The 23,634-nt window shown below is 52.8% G+C and overlaps 1 protein-coding gene across 5 annotated transcripts in view; it reads right to left on the bottom strand.

Moving 5' to 3' along the window:
- Nucleotides 1-23,634, bottom strand: part of EXOC6B (exocyst complex component 6B) — a 280,446-nt gene that overhangs the window by 131,742 nt on the left and 125,070 nt on the right. For all 5 annotated transcript variants that reach the window (XM_072927819.1, XM_072927818.1, XM_072927820.1 and 2 more), the window contains one exon: nucleotides 23,300-23,368. In XM_072927819.1, coding sequence (XP_072783920.1) covers nucleotides 23,300-23,368 — 69 coding nt within the window. The remainder of the gene's footprint in view (nucleotides 1-23,299; nucleotides 23,369-23,634) is intronic.

Below are 23,634 nucleotides of genomic sequence, written 5' to 3'. Positions count from 1 at the left end.
CCCTGGATCCCTGGCAGTGCCCAAGGCCAGGTTGGATCCCCCTGGGACAGTGGGAGCTGTCCCTGCCCATGGAACTGGATGGGATTTAAGGTCCCTTCCATCCCAAACCATTCCAGAGCTCCATGGCGATGAAAACAACGCTCTGAATTCCATATTCTCCTGACAAAAACCCCGTTAGTGCAACAGAGCTGGAATCAGTGACTCACTGTGGTTCAGAGGCGTTAAAGCCCGAAAAAGCTGCAAAAAGGACAAAAAAGGGAAAAACTCCCTCTGATTGGCGCATCCAAATGAATAAACCTTCCAATCAGGGTTCAGCTTTTTGGGGCTTTAACTCCCGAATCTGGGGCTCCCACACACCCTGGATGACCCCAAAAAACTCCAGCTCGGGTGCTCTGATCTTCAAAGCCAGAGGGAGCCCATGGAAAACTGAAAACTGCAGGACACAGAGGGATTGGCAGCTCGGCCCGGGCTCCCTGTGCCACCAAAAAAGTGAATTTTGGAGCCAGCAGAGACTTTGTGGAGCCCTGGCAGACCCCAGAACGCAGCTCTGGAAGGAATTCCACCCATCTAGAGCCTGATCCCTCCCCAAGCACCAGCGGAGGGGGAGGGTGGGATGGAGAATGGACACTCCACGCTCCAGCCCAGCAGGAATTCTATGGATGAAGACAGAGAGAACATCAGGATCGGGATCTCCGTGCCTGAAACACAGGGATGCTCCTGTCCACTCCTACCTTCCATGGAATTTTTAAAGTGACATCACACCCAGCAGACCTGGTTCCAAGAACTTCTCCCTTCTCCCTTTTTCCTGGTTCCAGGAACTTCTCCCATCTCTCTTTTTCCTGGTTCCAGGAACTTCTCCCATTTCCCTTTTTCCTGGTTCCAGGAATTTCTCCCATCTCCCTTTTTTCCAGAGCCCCACAGATTCCAGGGAGCGCTGCAAGGAGAGAAGGGACAGCAGCTGTCCCTTCCAAGTTCCTTTCCCTGCTAAGAATTTGACCTCTGGAAAAACCAAGGATGAGCTTCCAGGAGAAAGTTTTCCACCTTGGAGAGCAGAACTGGGAGGAGACACAGCAGATCCAGGATTTCCAGGATCCCAGGGCAGAGCATTTTCTGGGATAGAACAAGGAGAGAAGCTCTCCAAGGAAATGCAGAACTCCTGGACACAGCAGAACCCTGTTGGTGGAGCAGATGGGAATGAAAGTTCCTCATCCTCAGGGCACAAGGAACACCCTGGAACAGGAGACTCTGCTGGCCAGAGCCAACCAGGATCAAATTCCAGCCTCTTCTGGGATCATGGAATCACTAAGGTTGGAAAAACCTGAGATCACTGAGTCTGACCATCCCCAGCACTGTCAAGGCCACCCCTGTCCCCAGGTGCCACATCCATATGGATTTTAAATCCCTCCAGGAATGAGGACTCCAAACCTCCTTGGGCAGATCCAATGCCTGACCACCCTTTCCATGAGGAAATCATTCCCAATATTCCAGCCTGGGGCTGTTCCCCTCACCCTGTCCCTGCTCCCTGGGAGCACAGACCAACACCATTCCCTATTTTCTGACCTGGTCTGTCCCAATCCCGGCCAAGCTCCGGCATCCCAGCTGCAAGGGAAGTGTCTGTGTGGAGGCACAGACCTCCAAAGGCAGGGAATTTTTGGGATTTTCAGGCTGAGGGAAGCTCTAACATCACACACAGTGGCTACAGCAGATCCTCCGAGCAATCCAAGATACGAATTCCACCTGAGTGCCATTTCGGAGGCTCCAGTGTGAACAGGGATGTGTTTTCCCTGGAATATCAGGTAGGAAATTCCATGTCCTTGGTGCTGCTCAGTTCATTAACGAGGGCAGGGGCTCAGTCTGGATTGTTCCTTTTGCTCTTCTGCTCAGCCAGAAGAGCTTTTCCTCAAATTAGCCCAAGCCAGGAGTGCTGCCCAATCCACGATGGATTTCCCACCCCTTCATCCCAGTTGCCTGGATCAACACCGGACACGTGGCCATCCTTTAAACCATGGAGTTTGGATCCATCACCCTGGTTCTCCAGAATCCAAAGAGGTTTGTTCATCCAGCAGGAGCAGAACCGCTCCAATCCTCCCCAGGGTTTCCCTCGGGGCCCTTTTGGGATGCTCCAACTTTCCCTTTTGAACGGCCGGAGGGAGGAAGGGCTTGGGAAGAGCTGGGCCAGGCCAGAGGGACACGAAACATCTCCGGGGTGACAGCTCCAGCTTTCCCAGCCACTGCTGCTCCAGAGGGTGGGAAAAGCACGGGAACAAAGCTTCTCCCAAGATCCAGAGCCCTGGGGTTATCCGTGAGGGGCAGCAGCCAGCGGAGGGTCCCCGGCAGGGCAGGGATCCTGGGGACCAGCTGAAGATCCGCTCCTTTTCCCGGTTTTCCATGATGTGGAGATTGTTTTCAGCTGAAAAAATCTGTCAAGCAGCAGTGGATGTGTCCAGAGTTTATGGAGATGAGCAGGACCAGGCGCGAAATGGGCCCTTCCCAAATGGAACAGCTCCTGCCACTGCTCCAGGGAATGTTCCAGAGCCTTCTGTCACTGCTCCAGGGAACGTTCCAGAGCCTTCTCCTGCCACCGCTCCAGGGAATGTTCCAGAACCTTCTGTCACTGCTCCAGGGAACGTTCCAGAGCCTTCTCCTGTCACTGCTCCAGGGAATGTTCCAGAACCTTCTGTCACTGCTCCAGGGAACGTTCCAGAGCCTTCTGTCACTGCTCCAAGGAATGTTCCAGAGCCTTCTGTCACTGCTCCAGGGAATGTTCCAGAGCCTTCTCCTGCCACCACCCCAGAGAATGTTCCAGAGCCTTCTCCTGCCACTGCTCCAGGGAATGTTCCAGAGCCTTCTCCTGACACTGCTCCAGGGAATGTTCCAGAACCTTCTCCTGCCACTGCTCCAGGGAACGTTCCAGAGCCTTCTCCTGCCACAAAGAAGCTTTCCCACATCACCTTCATTCCTGCTGAAAACCTCCCAGCAACCTGAGCATCCCCAGATCCATCTGTCCCACCCTGATCAGCTCTCCCTGCTCCCAGATTTCCCCGTGGGAATGAGCTGGGTCTAAAATCCTCCTGAGGAAAGGGCAAGGAGCTCCTGGGCTGCCCGGGGAAGGTGGAATCTCGCAGCTGCTGCAGAGACAGAAAAGCTCAGCCCCTCGCTGATCCTGCTTGGGGTTGCCCAGGATTAGGCCCCTGCATTCCAGAGGCCAAGAGATTCCCAAGGAAAGGGGCACTGATCCCAGAAGAAAGATCCTAAAAAGGGCGGTAGCAGCTTCCTAAAGGGCTCCAGGAGAGCTGGAGAGGGACTGGGGACAAGGGACAGAGGGACAGGAGCCAGGGAATGGCTCCCACTGGGAAAGGGGAGCTTGGGCTGGGATCTTGGCAAGGAATTCCTGGCTGGGCTGGAATTCCCAGATTTGCTGTGGCTGCCAATGGATCCCTGGCAGTGCCCAAGGCCAGGTTGGACATTGGGGTTGGATCCACCTGGGACAGTGGGAGGTGCCGCTGATGTGGATGGGGATGGGAATGGGATTTAAGGCCCTTCCCACCGAACCCATTCCATGACTCCAGCACCTCTCAAAAACACCACACAAGATCCAAGCTGTTCCCAGGGAACTTCCCCCGAAGCATTCCCAGGAGCCGGGATTGACTCCCCAGAGCAGAAACCTCCCGTGTTCTTTCACACCCAGCCTTTCCCTCACTGCAATCCCCACAAGGGACCCAAATCCTTGGATCTGGAGCTCCAGCCCCTCCTGCAGCTCCGGGGGGAGGCCGGGCCCGGCCGAGCCCCACGCCCGGCACCGCTCCGGAGGATCCCGGCGCTCAACAATGGGGGATCTGTCAGAGCCCGGCCCGGCACCGGCCATCATCTGTTTCCCATAACTCCAGCTGACCTAAACTCCACGGGCTGAACAAGTAGCCTGTGTTTTTCATCTGGAAAACTCCTCGGAGCCGTTCCCGCTCCGGCCTCTCCCTCCCCTGCCCGAGCCAGGCTCTGGAGAAGTCACAAAGTGACGATGTCGGCAGAGATTTCCTCGTTACCCCCTGTGGCAATCCCATTTCTCTCCCTCTCAGGATTTTTCATAGAGGTGCACAGAGAGAAATGAAAAATAAAACAATTTCTATTTCTGCTCCTTGTTTTTCCTATGTAGAATGTATTTAGAGAATTGTTTACCTAGAGTGAGTGCTTACTTAAATTCTGGTGAGGATTGTCTGAGCCTGATGGCCAATCCAATCCACCTGCAACTGGACTCGAGAGAGAGGGTCACGAGTTGTGTTAGAGTGAGAGATAGAGTCAGAGAAAGTAGCATATAATTTTAGTATCCTCCTTTTAAATAATATAATAATGTATTTTAGCATAGTTAAAATAAAGAAATAATTCAGCCTTCTACATTGAGTCAAACATCATCATTTCTTCCCATTAAATTCACCTACATTTACAATAACCCCAGCAGAACACCCAATGTTTTCACGTCGGGTTTTGGGTCTCCTGCCGCCCCAGGAGCCCTGCAAGGCTGAACACACCTGGATGTGCCTTTCTCCTCCACCTCTCCCTCCCCGAGGAAAATCCCACCCCGACACTTCCCGGCGGAAAAACGAGCGGAGCATGATGCCGGCCCCGCGCCTGTTTCATGATAAATTTAAAAATCCATTAAAACTTTATCAGGAACGAGCTGCCAGGGAAACAAACAGATTCAGGACGAGCCCCACAGGGTCTTCCAGGTGAGGCCACCGTGTGGAAAAGGCCTGGAGGACACTGCTGGTGGGAAAAGCTCCGTGTGCGGGTCCGGGAAGGAGGGAAGGGAGCACTGGGAATCGCTCACGAGCCTGGCAAGGGAGGATCCAACCCCCAGAGTTACCAGCTCTGGTCAAGGCTCTCATCCATAAAGGGCAGAAAAACCAGCCTCCAATTAGGGGAAAAGCAGGATGAGTCCTTGAGGAGGATGAAGGGCAAATCCAGGGGGAGGAGGAAGGAAAATGTAAGGAAGAGAACACAACCTGCAGCAAATCCCTCCCATTTTCCACAGTGCTGTGGGGTTTAGGCTCCCCGAGAGCCGAAAAAATCCCAAAATGGGGAAGTTTCCATGGGATGATGTGAGGTCAAAGCCCTTTGTTTTCCTCCTGTCCCAGGCAGGAGTCTCAGCTCACTCCCACAGCTCTGCCGTGAAATGTTTGGGCTGGAAAAAATCACATTTTCATCTTTATTATTGTGTTCTCCCCTGGCAGAACGAGGGGGGAACGCTCAGAGAGCAGGGAGAAATAAAAACAGGATAAACTCGTAAATAAACCTCCTGTTCCAATCACACCCAGCTTGGGCTGCACCCTCTGCACCGGGACAGGAGTCAGGTCCAAGGAGCCCTTCTCCAGCTCGGGTTGTGCCCCTTTCTGAGGCAATAATCAGTAAAAACCGATCCAAACAGAAAATTCCAGCTAAAGGGATGCTGCAGAGCCCACAGAGCTGCACAGGTCACACCCTGAGGAGTGGGAAGCACGTCCTGGATGTTGGGAGGGGAATGGCCACGGAATGAGAGGGCTCTGGAAGGGACAGGACACCCAGAAAGACCCGGAGAGGTGGGACAGTGGGACCTCAGGAAGGTCAAAAACCAGAGTGGAAGGTCTGGCACCAGGGTCAGGGCAACCCCAGCACAAATCCAGGCTGGGAGGAGAAAGAAGGGACTGGGAGCAGCCCTGGGAGAGGGATTTGGGATGTTCTGGATGAGGCTGGAATGGCCCGGCCCTGACCCCTCTGTGCCCTGGGCAGATCCCAAAGGAAAGGTGGGAATTGTGTCCCTGTGCCCTCAGGTGAGAGCCCACCTGCAGAGCTGCTCCTGTTCCTGGATCCCAAATTCAGGAGGACGTGGAGCTGCTGGAGAGAGCCCAGAGGAGGCCCCAGAGCTGCTCCAGGGCTGGAGCCCCTCTGCTCTGGAGCCAGGCTGGGAGAGCTGGGAATGTTCCCCTGGAGAAGGGAAAATCCAGGGAATGCTCAGAGTCCCTGAAGGGGCTCCAGGAGAGCTGGAGAGGGACTGGGGACAAGGGACAGAGGGACAGGAGCCAGGGAATGGCTCCCACTGGGAAAGGGGAGCTTGGGCTGGGATCTTGGCAAGGAACTCCTGGCTGGGAGGGTGGGAAGGCCCTGGCACGGGGTGCCCAGAGCAGCTGTGGCTGCCCCTGGGCTTGTCCCAACCAATTCCAACGAGTTCCAACCAATTCCAAGCATTTCCATCCAGTTCCAGCTGGACCTGGACAGTGCCCTGGTTGTCGTGGTCCTTTGTGACACGGGGCTGTGCCGTGGCCAGAGCCCTTTGTGACCCTGGGGACACTGCTGGGAACGGCACTTCCCGGGATCCCTCAGAGCATCCCTCAACCCCGCTGGGGCTCAGGATCACGGAGATGGCGGAGAAGGCGAATCCCAAATCCCAGCCCAGGAAGGGGCAGGTGAGCCGCCAGAGAAGGGGCCAGGTGAGGGAGGGGACAGGAGGGGACACTGGGATGGGATGGGATGGGATGGGATGGGATGGGATGGGATGGGATGGGATGGGATGGGATGGGATGGGATGGGATGGGATGGGATGGGATGGGATGGGCCAAGGACTGCTCCTCACAGCTCCTCCTCCTGCCTGTGGGACACAGGGAATAACAGGTGGGACACGGGGAACAAACCACAGGTGAGACACGGGAAAAAAGCAGAGACAGGACACAGGGAATAACGGGTGGGGACACAGGGAATTTCAGGTGGGACATAGAGAGAGGGGCATATCCCACAGTTTCATGTGGGATATAGGGAACTGCAGGTGGGACACTGGGAATAACAAGCGGGACACGGGCAGCCAGAGATGGGACACAAGGAAACAACCACAGGTGGGACACAGGGAGGTAAAGGTGGGACACAGGGAACAAAACAAGTGGGACACAGGGAGCCACAAGCTGGACACGAGAACTGCAGGTGGGACATGGGGAACAACCAGGGATGGGACACGGGGAACAACAGAGATGGGACACGGAACAAACCAGGGATGGGACACAGGGAATGGCAGGTGGGACATGGGGAACAAACCAGAGATGGGACACGGGGAACAACCAGAGATGGGACACGGGGAACAACCAGAGATGGGACATGAGGAACAACCAGGGATGGGACACCTGGAACAAACCAGGGATGGGACACAAGGAACAACCAGACATGGGACACAGGGAGCAACCAGGGATGGGACACAGGGAACAACCAGAGATGGGACATGGGGAACAAACCAGAGATGGGACACAGGGAACAACCAGAGATGGGACATGGGGAACAACCAGGGATGGGACACGGGGAACAACCAGACATGGGACACGGGGAACAAGCAGGGATGGGACATGGGGAACAAACCAGACATGGGACATGGGGAACAAACCAGGGATGGGACACGGGGAACAACCAGAGATGGGACACAGGGAACAAACCAGAGATGGGACACAGGGAACAACCAGGGATGGGACACAGGGAATGGCAGGTGGGACACGGGCAGCTGAAGGCGGCACACAGGGGCAGTGGGACACAGGGCCAGTCCCCCCATGGGATGAGGCAGCTCGGAGAGCCCGTGGGACCCTGGGAGCTACCACAGAGCCCTTGGGACACCCCTGGAGATGGCACCGAGCACCTTCCCCAGGCCAGGAGCTGCGACGGCAGCCAGGCCCACCCTCACTCACCCTCTGTCCCCTGCAGGTGGCTGTGCCCCGTGCCAGGCTGGCCCAGCAGGTGACAGCGCCTGCCCAGCCCGCGTGTGACCCCGGCACCGGCCACCGGCCGCTGCCCCCCGCGCTGCCAGCACCCCTGGGTGCTCCTGGCCGGAGCAGGCTGCCCAGTGACCACTGCCCACGCGTCCCCAGCGGCCAGGACAGCCCGGGGACGGCCACGGCCACGCAGGGCCGGGCAGGGGACCCTGGGGACAGCACAGAGCCGGCCCGGCACAGGGTCAGGGTGGCCCGGCTGACCGAGGCCGGGCTGAGGCAGCTGGGGGCCATCTCCAGGTACCAGCGGATCCTGGAGTGGCTGGAGAGCACCTTCGCCAGCAGAGCCGAGATCGTGGCCGAGCTGCAGAAAGAGCTGGATGGGTTCTGGGAGTTCCAGGAACGTGAGGAGCATTAGGGTGGAAAAGGCCCCTGAGGTCATCGAGTCCAAGCGGACCGAACTCCACCACGGCCCCTCCTTGGACACCTCCACCACCCTGAGGGACAGGCACCAGAGGGGAGCTGAGAAGGCAGAGCCAGACCCTGCTCAGGACAAGCTGAAATACAGAATTCCCACGGGAATTCCCAGGAAAAGCCCTGTTCCCTGGGAGGATGACCCACCGCTGGGACAGGCTGCCCAGGGAAGCTGTGGAGCTCCATCCCAGCGGGACACGGGCCTGAGAACCTCCTGTAGCTCCGTGGGGAGCTGGACATGGTGATCTCCAGAGTTCCCTCCGTGGTGCTGTGAGGATGGGGACACCTTCCCTGTGGAGCTTCTGGATGTGCTCCAGGGACCACGGAATGCCTTGGGCTGGAAGGAACCTTGAAGACCACCCAGTTCCACTCCCTGCCGTGGGCAGGGACACCTTCCATTCCCCAAACTTTCTCCAAGCCCCGTCCAACCTGGCTGTGAGCGCTTCCAGGGTTTAGAAACAAAACTAAGATGAACCTTCCCACCCAACACCTGTGGAAAACACCTCCTGGAGCATCCCAATAAAGAGTTTTTTACACAGATCCGCCCTTGTCCTTTGGTTAATAGCTGAAACCATGACAAGATGCAACAGGAGCAGCTTTTCAAGCCTCTGGTTTTCCCAACAAGTTCGTATCCTGAAGGATTCCGTGGGGTTTCAATCCCACACCGCAAGCACGGCCGGGGCAAGCCGGAGTCAGGAGAGGGGATTGAAGGGAAGAGCCAAAGCCCTGCTCCCCACACGGCCCCCGTGGGCCGCGCCGGGGCTGCGAGGGGATGATTCAGCCCCCGCAGAAAGGTGAAACCCGAAGATCAGAAGTCCCCCAGACCTCCAGCTCCCACCTTCAAACCATAAAAGAGCTGCTTTTCTCCACAGCCAAACCCCGTGGATTCCAAAGGATCCACGGAAAACCCTCTCCAGAGGGCAACATCCCCAGCCTTTGTGTACAGCTTTCCCATCCCTTTCCACACAACACGACCCCGAAACCCCTTTTTTTGTGGGAGTTTCTCCCATTCCCGCTGCTCCGGCCGCTCCCGGAATGCGACGGCAGCGTTTGTTCATTGTGCAGATCCAGCCTGGCTTCCAGGTTTTCCTGAACAAAGGACTGAAACAGGGGGGAATATGCGTCAGAAGCCCGTCCTGGACGTTGCTCACCCTTTTTTCCTGCACAAATATTTGTAAACACGTGGAGAATTCGTGTCCAGCCGGCTTCGGGACCCTTCATAAAACCAGGGATTTATTGCAAACAGGATGGGAATCATTTCCCAGCTCCCGGTGCTTATAGGGCTTTAGGATGAGAAACATAAAGAGCAGGAAAAGAGCGGCTGCAGCTGGGCTCCAAACCCTGCTGGAGAGGGATGGGATGGGGGCAGCGTGGATTTACAGCTCCAGAGGCCCCCTTAAACCCCCTCCCAAAAAATAAAATAAAGGCTGGAGTTTCTGGGCTGCACAGGAGAATCCCCCGGGGTTTATTTATGGATGGAGGTTCAGGGATAGCCCAGGGATCTTCCAGGAAGATCCTCGGAGATCTGGATCAGCCTGGAGCAAAGGAGGCTCAGGAGGGACCTTGTGGCTCTGCACAAGTCCCTGGCAGGAGGGGAGAGCCAGAGAGGGTCAGATCTGCCCCCAGGGAACAGCAGGAGAATGGAAACGGCCTCAAGCTGTGCCAGGAAGGAGAAAATTTGGGAAAATTCCTCATGGAAAGGGCTGGAGTGCCCATCCCTGCAGGGATCTCCAAGCCCTGTGGATGTGGCACTTGGGGACATGGGACAGTGGTGGGACTGGGTGACCTCAGAGGGCTTTTCCAACCTCAACAATTCCATGATTTGATGAACCGAAGCAATCTCGGAGTTCCTGTCTGACACATCCTTATTTCCCACACAGAGGGACAGAACCCTCCCAGCTTTCCTTCCCTTCCCTATTCCTGTCATTTTTCCATGATTCCCACAGCTGAGCCTATGCCACTGTGGGCAAGACCTCACATTTTTAGGGATAATCAGGAAAAACTGGAACTGCTCACCAGGGTAGGATTTGGGTCTTCCAATGTCCCCAAGAAGTGGCACAGAGAGAGACTTTGGTTTGTTTTTAGGAGCCAAAATAAGCCCTAAATATGGAATATCAGCATCAGTGCAGCGGGACTGGGACAGCTGGGGAAGGAGAGGAGGGAGAAGGCTGAGGAAGCACATCCAATCCTGGATTCCTCCTGGAAACGCTCAGCAAAACAGAGCAAGGGACAAAATGCAAAGGAAATGGGAAAAAATTTCACAGAGGGTGGGCAAACGTTGGAGCAGAGAGGCTGGGCAGCCTCAAACCTTGAGAGCCTCAAAATTTACATGGAAAAGGCTCAGAGATTCCTGATTTAGTCCAAATTGAGCAAATTTAGACTTGGACCAACTTTTCCACGAGTTGTTCCAGTCTGAATTGGGTGCCCCTGCCATTGGGATCAGATGGAATTTAAAGTCCCTTCAACCCAAGCCATTCCATTCTGGTTTGAATCCACAATCAGAGGATGAGAAAAAAAGTGGGAATTCACCATTTCCCTTTGTGCTAAACTGAGTTTTACCTTAGAACACGAATGTTCTCCAGGGAAATTCCTTCCAAATCACTTCACTTCCGCCCCTATCACTTGTTATTTTTGAGATATCTCCCTTCTGGACCCCACCACAGAGTCCTCTGGGGCAGCTGAGGCGTTTTCCAAACATTCCTGGGACCCTCCTGAGCCCCAAAGCCCGGAAACAGCAAATCTTGGGAAGAGCCTTCCCACGCCTGCACAGTGCGAGGAGCGGGGCTGGAATTCGGGGTGGTTCAGCTGGACCCCGAACAAAGTGAACATTCCCAACAAAATCCCCATGGCCTTGGAGCTCCCTGCACCCAGCAGCTCCAGAGTGGCTAAAATTCCTTCAAAAAGACCTTGGAAACGAGTGGGGAAAGGTGAATGTTGCAGCAGAGGCTGGCAAAATGGTGGGAGGAATTCCAGAACTTTCAGTCCTTGAGCTGAGTCCTCCTGAGGCAGAATTCCAGGAGAATGGAGGAGAAGGGGAGTGGGGAGAACCAGGACATATTTAAGCAAGAGTTATGCCAATGATGTGCTGGCACAGATGGATTTGGGGATCCTGGGAAAGCCCAGGGTGCCCCTAACCTTAGCCAGCATTTAATTCTTTTCATTCTTAAAATATTTATTTTCCACAATATTCCCAAACCTGAATGTGGATGTCTCTGTATGGATGAGGCATAGCTGGATAAACAAATAAATTAGTGGGGTGGTCAGTTCCAGAGGGTTGGGATCAAGGAGTTTAGGGAGTCATCCCAAATGGAGCTGGTGACAAGCTGGGCCTGTCCCGGGACACGTCCAGCTCCAGTGGCAGCGACCTGCAGGAGCCACGGGGCAACTGCCAGGAGCTCCTCAGTGACTCCAACCAAAAGGGAAAAGCCCCAGGATCATGGAAGGATTGGAAAAGATTGGAAAAGGTCTTTAAGATCATTGGGTCTGACCAACCCGAGCACAGCCGAGGCCAGCAGGGCCCCATGTCCCCAAGTGCCACATCCACAGGGCCTTGAAATCCCGCCAGGAATGGCGACTCCATCCCTGCCCTGGGCACTTCCAAGGCCTTTCCATGAGGAATTCCCCCAGTGCCCACCCTGAGGCTCCCCTGAGGCCGTTCCCTCTCCTCCTGTCCCTGTTCCCTGGGAACAGATCCCAAATCCCCCCGGCTGTCCCCTCCTGGCAGGAGCTGTGCAGAGCCACAAGGTCCCCCTGAGCCTCCTTTGCTCCAGGCTGAGCCCCCTCAGCTCCCTCAGGAACTCTCCAGCCCCTTCCCGGCTCCTTCAGGAACTCTCCAGCCCCTTCCCAGCTCCCTCAGGAACTCTCCAGCCCCTTCCCAGCTCCCTCAGGAACTCTCCAGCCCCTTCCCAGCTCCCTCAGGAACTCTCCAGCCCCTTCCCAGCTCCCTCAGGAACTCTCCAGTCCCTTCCCAGCTCCCTCAGGAACTCTCCAGCCCCTTCCCAGCTCCATTCCCTGCCCTGGCCAGGCTCCAGCCCCTCCAGGGCTCTCCAGAGCTGCCCCAGCACTGGAGGTGCCCCAGCACAGGGGACAAGGACAAGGCAGGACAACTTCTCAGAGAGGTTCTGGAGTCTTGGAGGTTTTCAACACAAGATGGAATAAGGCCTTGAACAGCCTGGGCTGATCTCAGAGCTGCTTCCATGGAATCATGGAATGGTTTGGGTGGGAAGGGACCTTAAAGCCCATCAGGGACATCTCCCACTGTCCCAGGCTGCTCCAGCCCCAGTGTCCAACCTGGCCTTGGGCACTGCCAGGGATCCAGGGGCAGCCACAGCAAATCTGGGAATTCCAGCCCAGCCCTGCTCACCCTCCCAGCCAGGAATTCTCTCCCAACATCCCAGCTATCCCTCATTCCAAGAGGTCAGAGCAGAAACCCCCCGGATCCCTCCCCAGGGATGATCCCATGCACCACCAAACAGATTCCATGAATTTCCCCTGGTTGGGCCACCGAGAGCAGGATAGGATTGGGGGAATGAAACCAGCCCTAAATCCAAACCCCGGGATATTCCCAGCCCTGGGAAAGCTCTGCTGCTCCCTCTCCCCTCAGCTGATGAGGAGTCTGCATCCAGGCTCTTGCAGGAAAACCTCCCTGGCTCAGGGTGGGGTTTTTTTTCATTTTTCCCCCTTTTCCACATCTGTTTTCCAAGGGGAATATTTCAAGCCCTGTGATCCTATCAGGCCAGCCCCGAACCAACACTGATTTCTCCCGCCGCCACTTTGATCGCAGCCAAGCGCTTTTCTCCCGGGAAAAAAACAAAACAAAAAATAAAAAACCCAAAAAAAAAGGAGGTCAGGGGGTTAAAAGAGCGCTGTGACAATTCCCAAAGTTCAGTGGGCTGCCAGCAGGGCCAGGCGCGGGCCAGGCTCCATTAGCACGTAGGACAGGGTGGTTATCACAGGTCACTGACACCGGCCCGCTCTAATGGCTTTTCCTGTGGCCTTATCAATGCCGTGCACAAAGTGGCTCCCCCAGCCTTCCCCTATGATCTCAGAGCTCTGTTTACAGCTATCTCCCCGCACCAGGCACCAGACATGGCTGAGAAATGCCAGGACACGGCCATGGGACAGCCTGCAAAGTGCCTGAGATGAACAAGGAGTCACCACAGAGGGATTTGTTTTTTTTTTTCCACTGTGTGCCCCGCTCCTTTGCAAAAAAAAAAAAAAAATTTAAAAATTAAGTTCCCAAGGAAAACTCGACAAGCCTCTGAAACAGAAGAACCACAGAGTTTCCATGGTGGGGTTTGTGTTGCGCTGTGGAATAAAAGGAACAAGTGGTGCTACAAAGAGAAGAAAGGTTTGGTTTCATCTGAAAGGCAGGGCTGGGTGGCTCTCCTTGTTGGAGCTGTGGTTCCTAAGGAGCCTCCCTCGTGCCTTGAAAGGAGAACTTCAATTGTTTTGCCCCCTCTGCGAAGCACAAATATTTTTGGTGGGGATGCTGAGCCCCCAGGAGGGTGGGGAGGGAGTGGGAGCCCCAACCCCACGGATGAGCTGAGCCCCCCTTCCCAATCCCATCCCCAAAAAGCAGGAAAAGGAGGATTCGGGCAGGCAGCACCAGCAGCATCCCACCTGTGAGAGGAATTAAAATGATTCCAGCGCAGGGCTGGGAGGAGAACCAGGATCCACGGGATCTCTGTTTCCAATGGAATCTGCTCCAGGTGGGAATTCCACAGGTTCACCTTGAGCCCAGGGAGCCCTGAGCAGCTCCCGCAGCAAAACCTTGTGATTCCAGCGATAATCCCAAAAGAAAACCTTGTTTCTCCTCCCAAGGCTGTGCTCTGAGAGATACAAAACTCTCCCCCCAAAACCCCTTCCCTAAAATTCCCAAGGAGAGCTGTTCCAAAAGGATACAGACTATCCACCCTGACAAGATAGTCTGCAGTAAAATAGGGGGGGTTGTTATTAACTGTACTTTTTTTTGTTGTTTTTTGTACCTTTTTAATGCATTTTGTGCATCAAAGCAGCTCGAGGGTTGGGGGAGAGGCAGCACAGATAAAAACGTCAGCGGTGAGATAGGACAAATTTATAGTAAATCCCTGTCAGCTCCCATTTATCTAAATTATCCAGCTCTGGATTCTCCAGAAATCCTTCAGCAGCTCCAGTCTTTAAGGCTGTTTTTACCTCGGAATCCTCTCCCTTTTTCTCTCTGCCTTGCTGCCTCTGTGTTTGGACACTTGTTCTTTCCCCTAAAATGACCCCTTTGTAGCTGGGATCAAAGAGCTGGGAGTGTCAATCCCAGTGTCTTCAGGAACATGTGAAGAACCTCAAAGTAATTGGGAAGCAATTAGCACAGAGCTAAAAAAACCCACCCCGCCGAGGCAGAGCCTAAATGAGCACTAACAGGCACCAGCCCCGCTCAGGGAAGAGTTTAAGGGACTTAAATCACCCTCAGCTGCCTCCTGACAACTTTTTGGGAGCACCTTCAGTGCAGCCCACTCTGCCTTGAGTTTTTTTTTGCCTTTTTTTTGGTTGGTTTTTTTTTTTTTTTCATTCCTTTCTGCTTTGGGTTCACTCTTTGCTCTCTGCCTCGCTCGCAGCTTAGGGGAAACATGAAACACAAAACTGCTTTTCATTTTCTGTTGTGTAAAGTGAAGCCATCCCATGTCTTGGCCTGGAAATCCAAGGCAGCCAGCAGCTGCTGAGATGCTCCTGCAGATAAACCAGCTGGCCCAGGCCTCACCTCTCCTCCTTCATTTTGGATATCGATCAAAGCAGCCCCAGCCTTACACAGGCTTTGGTCAGAGGCAACATGAAAGATCGACCCATCAGTGGTGAAATCACGTCCTGGGTTTGTTCTTTAGGTCACAAAATTGTGATTTTCCACAGCTCCTCTGCTGGGAGGGGATGGAGCTGATGGACCAGCCCAGGCTGCAGGTGGATGGCCTGAGAAAGGCCAGGGCTGCTGAGCTGGGCTTGGGGCTCAGGGTCAGCTCAAACCAGGCCAGGCTTTGCCCAACTGATCCTAAAATCCCTGGATTTGCTGCCACTGCCCCTTGTGAACCTTTCACTGGTTTGGGATGGAGGCACCATGGAGATTTGGGATATTTTATCCCAGAGATCCAAACCCTACCCATGCTCATCTCCCCCTCAGGCAGCCCCTTCCTCCCCAGGAAAGGAATTGGGATGAACAATCCCATAAAACATCCCAGGAGAGCCTGAAATGGCTGAACAGAACCTGGGCTGGGCTTAGGGCTCAGGGTCACCTCAAACCAGGTCAATTGACCCCAAAATTCTCATGCCTTAGACTTTCTGCCAGTGCCCTCCTTAAATCATTCACAGATTCCCAGACTGGTTTGGGATGGAGGCACCATGGAGATGTTGGGACGTTTTGTTTGGTATCTGCAGAAATCCAAAGCCTTCCCATGCTCATCCCTCCCTCAGGCAGCCCCTTCCTCCCCAGGAAAGGAATTGGGGTGAACAATCCCATAAAACATCCCAGGAGAGCCTGAAATGGCTGAACAGAACCTGGGCTGGGCTTGGGGCTCAGGGTCAGCTCAAACCAGGCCAGGCTTTGCCCAACTGATCCTAAAATCCCCGGATTTGCTGCCAGTACCCCTTCTAAAGCTTTCACTTCTTTGGGATGGAGGCATCCTGAAGATTTTGGGATATTTTATCCCAGATCTGCAGAGATCCAAATGCTCCTGACTCCCATCTCTCCCTCAGGCAGCCCCTTCCTCCCCAGGAAAAACTGGGATGCTCAATCCCATAAAACATCCCAGGAGAGCCTGAAATGGCTGAACAGAACCTGGGCTGGGCTTGGGGCTCAGGATCAGCTCTAACCAGGTCAATTGACCCCAAAATTCTCATGCCTTAGACTTTCTGCCAGTGCCCTCCTTAAATCATTCACGGATTCCCAGACTGGTTTGGGATGGAGGCACCCTGAAGATTTTGGGATGTTTTGTTTGATATCTGCAGAAATCCACGCCCGTCTCTCCCTCAGGACAGCATCAAGCATCCCCTTCCTCCCCAGGAAGGGAATTGGGATGCACAATCCCATAAAACATCCCAGGAGAGCCTGAAATGGCTGAACAGAACCTGGGCTGGGCTTGGGGCTCAAGGTCTGCTCAAACCAGGTCAGGCCTTGCCCAACTGATCCTAAAATCCCTGGATTTGTGCCAGTGTCCCTCTTAATACCTTTCACTGGTTTGGGACAGAGACACCCTGAAGATTTTGGGATGTTTTGTTTGATATCTACAGAAATCCAAACCCTTCCCATGCTCATCTCTCCCTCAGGCAGCCCCTTCCTCTCCAGGAAGGGAATTGGGATGAACAATCCCATAAAACATCCCAGGAGAGCCTGAAATGGCTGAACAGAACCTGGGCTGGGTTTAGGGCTCAGGGTCTGCTCAAACCAGGCCAGGTTTTGCCCAACTAACCCCATAATTCCCATCTTAGACTTTCTGCCAATCCCCCTCCTTAAATCATTCACAGATTCCCAGACTGGTTTGGGATGGAGGCACCCTAAAGAAGTTGGGATGTTTTGTTTGATATCTGCAGAAATCCACACCCGTCTCTCCCTCAGGACAGCATCAAGCAGCCCCTTCCTCCTCCAGAAAGGAACTGGGATGAACAATCCCATAAAACATCCCAGGAGAGCCTGAAATGGCTGAACAGAACCTGGGCTGGGCTTAGGGCTCAGGATCAGCTCAAACCAGGCCAGGCTTTGCCCAACCAACCCTAAAATCCCCGGATTTGCTGCCAGTACCCCTTGTAAACCTTTCACTTCTTTGGGATGGAGGCACCCTGAAGATTTTGGGATGTTTTATCCCAGATCTGCAGAGATCCAAATGCTCCTGACTCCAATCTTTCCCTCAGGCAGCCCCTTCCTCCCCAGGAAAAACTGGGATGAACAATCCCATAAAACATCCCAGGAGAGCCTGAAATGGCTGAACAGAACCTGGGCTGGGCTTGGGGCTCAGGGTCTGCTCAAACCAGGCCAGGCTTTGCCCAACTGATCCTAAAATCCCCGGATTTGCTGCCACTGCCCTTTGTAAACCTTTCACTTCTTTGGGATGGAGGCACCCTGAAGATTTTGGGATGTTTTATCCCAGATCTGCAGAGATCCAAACCCTCCTGACTCCCATCCCTTCCTAAGGCAGCCCCTTCCTCCCCAGGAAGGGAATTGGGATGATCAATCCCATAAAACATCCCAGGAGAGCCTGAAATGGCTGAACAGAACCTGGGCTGGGCTTAGGGCTCAGGGTCAGCTCAAACCAGGTCAGACCTTGCCCAACTGACCCCAAAATTCCCATCTTAGACTTTCTGCCAATCCCCCTCCTTAAATCATTCACAGATTCCCAGACTGGTTTGGGATGGAGGCACCATGGAGAAGTTGGGACGTTTTGTTTGGTATCTGCAGAAATCCAAAGCCTTCCCATGCTCATCTCTCCCTCAGGCAGCCCCTTCCTCCCCAGGAAGGGAATTGGGATGCACAATCCCATAAAACATCCCAGGAGAGCCTGTCCTGCCCCGCCGCCGCCACCACGCCAAGGTCCAGCTCTCAATTAACCCCCGCCTGACCTTCCTTCACTTTCTTTCCCCCTGCTCTGCCCTTCCTGCCAAAGTTCAGCGTTTCCTGGAAAAGTCTCCGTGCCTGTTGGATGTTGTCCTTCGCCTTGGTTGCCGAGGGAAGGATTTGCAGGATTTACAGGTGCCTGGCCCCCTCTGGAAGCCCATGACCGCGGGCTGACCCCCCGGTACAATATGTGAACTCCTGCCCTGCTGATAAGGCTGCCAGATAGGAGCAGGAGTTTGCAAATAATCCTTTGGGAATTTATAAGCAGCGCAGCCATAAAACCGAGGTGACTGGAAGGTCGATTTCACTAAAAATAATAAATATCTCAATGTTTATTCAACGTGGGCCTTTTCAACTGCAGGCCAAGCTCTGAGATAACGCCATTGTAAATGACAAATATTGGGAGTTTTGGGGAACTATTACATTATGATCCTTCCGTCTGACACTGCCGGGCCGGTCCCTGGATGCTGGGCAGGATCTGTGACACTGCTCCACCCGAGCTGGGCCGAGAAAGCCAGGCCAGGACTCAGGCTCGGGTCAGCAAAAGGGCAACTTGTGCTCAGCGGGTTCTATGCCCCGCTCCCGGCTCCCTAAATCACCTTCCCGAGAGCTGAGCCCTGATTTCTGCTCCCGGCTCCCTAAAACACCTTCCCGAGAGCTGAGCCCTGATTTCTGCTCCCTGTCGGCTCCCTAAAACACCTTCCCGAGAGCTGAGCCCTGATTTCTGCTCCCTGTCAGCTCCCTAAAACACCTTCCCGAGAGCTGAGCCCTGATTTCTGCTCCCTGTTGGCTCCCTAAAACATCTTCCCGAGAGCTGAGCCCTGATTTCTGCTCCCTGTCGGCTCCTGGCTGCAGGGTCTGTGCTAGGGACGGGCAGGAGGAAGGGAGCAGGGACAGGAATGGGAGCAGGGACAGGAATGGGAGAAGGGACAGGAATGGGAGAGACAGGAATGGAGCAGGGACAGGAATGGGAGCAGGATCACGAATGGGATCAGGGACAGGAATGGGAGCAGGGACAGGAACGGGAGAAGAATCAGGAACGGAGCAGGGGCTGGTCCCAGCTCAGGGTGGGGACAGAGCTGCTGGCACTGAACTCCTGCCCTGCTTGAACCTCTCCACGGTATCCCTGAGGCTGGAAAAATCCTCTGGGACTGAACCCAACCATCCCCAGCCCTGTCCTGCATCCCCAGGTGATGCCTCAGGTTTCAGCTTTTCTATTTTTCAGGTTCTGAGCTGCTTTAGTGTGTGGGTCTGGGTTTCATTTTAGGGGATGATGAAAAGTAGGGAGACAAAACTATTCCTTCTCCAGCTGGGCACCAAGGACAAATGATCCAAATCTCAGCCCAGGAGCACAAACACCGTGGGCTGGAGAGAGAAAAACAAGCAGGGTGGGACTGCCTGGGCTAAAGCTGGATCTGCTGCATCCCCCGACACATTTCTGAGGATCAATCCCTCTTTCTGATTAAAAAGTGAAGCAGCAAGACAAAAAAAAAATCCCCAATGCAGAAACAAGCCCATTTCTGTAATGTGAAGCAAAGCAATTCCATGTCTTGGCCTTGAAATCCTTGGAATGCAACCATTTGGAATGTTCAAAACTGCCCCATCCACCAGCAGGAGCTGCTGACCCACCTCAGAACAACTTTGTGGACAATCACACCAGCAAATCCACAATAAATCCAAATTCAATCCAAATTAAATCCATAATAAATCCATACTAAATCCATAATAAACCCATATTAAACCCATATAAAATCCATATCAAACCTTGTGTCAAACCAAGGCCTGGCAGCCCCTCCCATGGGATTCCCAGCCTCACCATCCATGTTTCTCCCTGAAGTTTCCCCAAATAAAGTGGCACTTTCAGCCCCCCCAGCCTTTCAGCTCCCTCTTAATTCCCAATTAACAACCCCCTGCTCCAGCTCCCAGCTCTGCCTGGAGCTGGGATATTCCTCCAAGATAAACACAGCCACACATCTTGGGGAGGGGAACTTCTCATTCCGAGAAAATCTCACGGCAACGTGGCCAGATGACCTAATTATGAACAGATGAGGGGCACAAAAAGATGTTTTATAGGAACGGGCTTCCTGACAGTTCTTTTCCTTCAGCAAACTCGCGTGGATCGCTGGAGACGCCGGGAACTGGGAAACAATTCCCTCTCCAGGCTGGCAAGGGAGCAAAGCTGGAAACACAGAGCTCCTTTCATCTCCTGGGTTTGGGCTGCCCAACCACAGGGGAGGAGCCCCACGACAGCTCCTGGGCTCCAACGGCCCTGGAAAAGGGATGCAGGATCCTTGGAATGGCACAGTCAAGGCCCAGATGCTGCTGGAAGCTGAAATCCAGAGGTTCCAAAGGTCCCTGAAAAGGAATGAGGCTCCACAAACTCTTTGGATCAAGAAATGCAAGGCTTGGATGCTTCCCTGAAATTCAGAGTTGGAGGGTGAGCTCCCAAGGCCCTGGAAAAGGGAAGACACTCCACAAGTTCCTTGGAATGGCAGATTCAGGGCTTGGATGCTCCTGGAAACATCCTCGAAATTCAAAATTGGAGGGTGAGGTCCAAAGGTCCCTAGAAAGGGATGAAGCTGCACTGGTTCTTTGGATCAAAAAATTCAAGGCTCAGATGCCTCCCCAAAATTAAAATTCAGAGGGTGAGCTCCCAAGGCCCAGGAAAAGGGATGCAGGATCTTTGGAATGGCACAGTCAAGGCCCAGATGCTGCTGGAAGCTGAAACCCAGAGCTGGAGCATGAGTTTCAAAGGTCCCAAAAAGGGATGAGGCTCCACAAACTCTTTGCATCAAGAAATGCAAGGCTCGGATGCTTCCCTGAAATTCAGAGTTGGAGGGTGAGTTTTAAAGGTCCCTAAAAAGGGATGAGACTCCACAAGTTCCTTGGAATGGCAGATTCAGGGCTTGGATGCTCCTGGAAACATCCTCAAAATTCAAAATTTGAGGGTGAGGTCCAAAGGTCCCTAGAAAGGGATGAAGCTGCACTGGTTCTTTGGATCAAAAAATTCAATGCTCAGATGCCTCCCCAGAATTAAAATTCGGAGGGTGATCTCCCAAGGCCCTGGAAAAGGGATGCAGGATCCCTGGAATGGCACAATCAAGGCCCAGATGCTGCTGGAAGCTGAAACCCAGAGCTGGAGCATGAGTTTTAAAGGTCCCTAAAAAGGGATGAGGCTCCACAAACCCTTTGGATCAAGAAATTTAAGGCTTGGATGCTTCCCTGAAATTCAGAGTTGGAGGGTGATCTCCCAAGGCCCAGGAAAAGGGATAAGACTCCACAAGTTCCTTGGAATGGCAGATTCAGGGCTTGGATGCTCCTGGAAGCATCCCAAAAATTCAGGGTTGGAGGGTGAACTCCAAGTGTCCCTAGAAAGGGATGAGACTCCACAGGTTCCTTGGGTCAGGAGATTCAAGGCTTGGATGGATTCCCAAAATTAAAATTTGGAGGGTGATCTCCCAAGGCCCTGGAAAAGGGATGAAGGATCCTTGGAATGGCAAAATCAAGACCCAGATGCTGCTGGAAGCTGAAATCCAGAGGTTCCAAAGGTCCCTGAAAAGGGATGGGGCTCCACAGGTTCCTTGGATCAAGAAATTCAAGGCTCAGATGCTTCCCCAAAATTAAAATTTGGAGGGTGAGCTCCCAAGACCCAGAAAAAGGGAAGAGACTCCATAAATTCCTTGGAATGGCAGACTCAGGGCATGGTTGCTCCTGGAAACATCCTCGAAATTCAGGGTTGGAGGATGAGATCCAAATGTCCTGAAAAGGGGATAAAGCTCCACAGGTTCCTTGGATCAGGAGATTCAAGGCTCAGATGCTTCCCTGAAATTCACAGTGGGAGGGTGAGCTCCCAAGGGCCTGGAAAAGGGATGAGACTCCATAAATTCCTTGGAATGGCAGATTCAGGGCTTGGATGCTCCTGAAAAGATCCTCAGAATTCAAAGTTGGAGGGTGAACTCCAAATGTCCCTAGAAAGGGATGAGGGTCCACAGGTTCCTTGGATCAGGAGACTCGAGGCTCGGATGCTGCTGGAAGCATCCCAAAAATTCCCAGTTCAATGGAGGATGAGCTCCAAAGGTTGCTTATAAATCAATATTTTAAAAAATCAGAATTCCCAGGAGCCAGCCTGTGGGAACAGGAACTCTCTGGGACGGCTCCAGGGAACCGTTTTCAGTGAAAAAACAAACTCCTGGCACAATCTGCAGGAATTTTCCCCTCAGGAATCCCAGAGTGATCCGGGCAAGGGTGGGTTTGGGGATGGCAGCAAATCATCCGTTTCTGAGGAATTCTGCCCCCAAACTCCTCCATTTCCATGGAATAGCAAAATTAACTGTGGCCAAAGAAAAATTCTTGGACCAAACAGCATCAGAACCCGACCAATTCCTGCCCCAAACTCTCCGATTTTTTCAGGGAATACCAAAATTGCTGCGTCCAAAAAAAGTATTCTTGGAGAAGACGGCATCAGAATCCAACCAATTCCTGCCCAAAACTCTCCTATTCCCACAGAATAATTCATTTTCCTTGGAAAAACAGCATCAGAATCCAACCAATTCCTCCCCAAAACGCCTCCATTTCCAAGGAATAATGGAATTACTGGATCCAAAGAGGAATTCTTGGAGAAAACAAGGTCAGAATCCAACCAATTCCACCTCAAAATTCTCCCATTTCCATGGAAAAATACAGTTAATGAATCCAAAGAATTCTTGGAGCAAACAGCATCAGAATCCAACCAATTCCTGCCCAAACTTTCCCATTTCCATAGAATAATTAAGTTAACAAATACAAAGAATTCTTGGAGAAAAATTGTATCAGAATCCAACCAATTCCTGCCCAAATTTCCCCCTTTTCAATAGAATAATGAAATTAATGAATCCAAAGGATTCCTGGAGTAAATGGCATCAGACTCCAATCAATTCCTCCCAAAACTCTCCCATTTTCACTTTAAAAAAATGAAATTACTGCATCCAAAGAGGAATTATTGGAGAAAACAGCATCAGAACCCGGCCAATTCCTGCCCAAACTCTCCCATTTCTGTAGAATAATTCATTTTCCTTGGAGCAAACTATGTTAGAATCCAACCAATTCCTGCCCAAAACTCCTCCATTTCCATGGAAAAATGGAATTACTGCATCCAAAGAGGAATTCTTGGAGAAAACAAGGTCAGAATCCAACTAATTACTGCCCAAAACTTTCCCATTTCCATGGAATAATGAAGTTAACAAATCCACAGAATTCTTGGAAAAATGGAATCTGAGAATCCAACCAACTCCTGCCCAAAACTCCTCCATTCCCACGGAATAACGAAATTCCCACATCCAAAGAGGAATTCTTGGAGTTCAAATCCAACAAGTGAGAAATAGAAACACATAAAAAATTCCGGATTTGGGACAGCAGGAGAAAATTCCCTTTGCATTTCCGTGCCCCGCATGAAGGAATTCCACAGATTTTCCCCAAATCCGTCCATCCCCGGCTTTTTTCCATCCCGGGATAAAGGACCAGAGCAGATCCATGGAATTCCCCAAGGCAGGAAAATCCCGGATGCACTCACCAGGACCGAGTAGATGTGGAGGCATCGATAGACCGGGGAGAAATCCACCAAATCCTGGGCTCCGGGCACCTGAAACAGGGAGAAAATCCATCAGAAACATGGGAAACTCACCCAAAATCCAGGGATGAGGAAGCAAAACCACAAAAAATTTAATTATGGGTAAGTGGGGCAGTAAAATATCACAGAGAGACGAGTGAAAACCTAAAAAAATCACATTTAAATTAGTTTGTCGCTCCAAAAAATCACATTCAGGTGAACGAAAATATTAAAAAAATCAAATTTAAGTAAGTTTGTTGTTCCAAAAAAATCACATTTAGGTGAACTAAAATATGAAG

The sequence above is a fragment of the Taeniopygia guttata genome, chromosome 4, assembly GCF_048771995.1.
Source record: "Taeniopygia guttata chromosome 4, bTaeGut7.mat, whole genome shotgun sequence".
NCBI classification, from domain to species: Eukaryota; Metazoa; Chordata; class Aves; order Passeriformes; family Estrildidae; genus Taeniopygia; species Taeniopygia guttata.
This window is presented reverse-complemented; position numbering and strand designations above follow the sequence as displayed.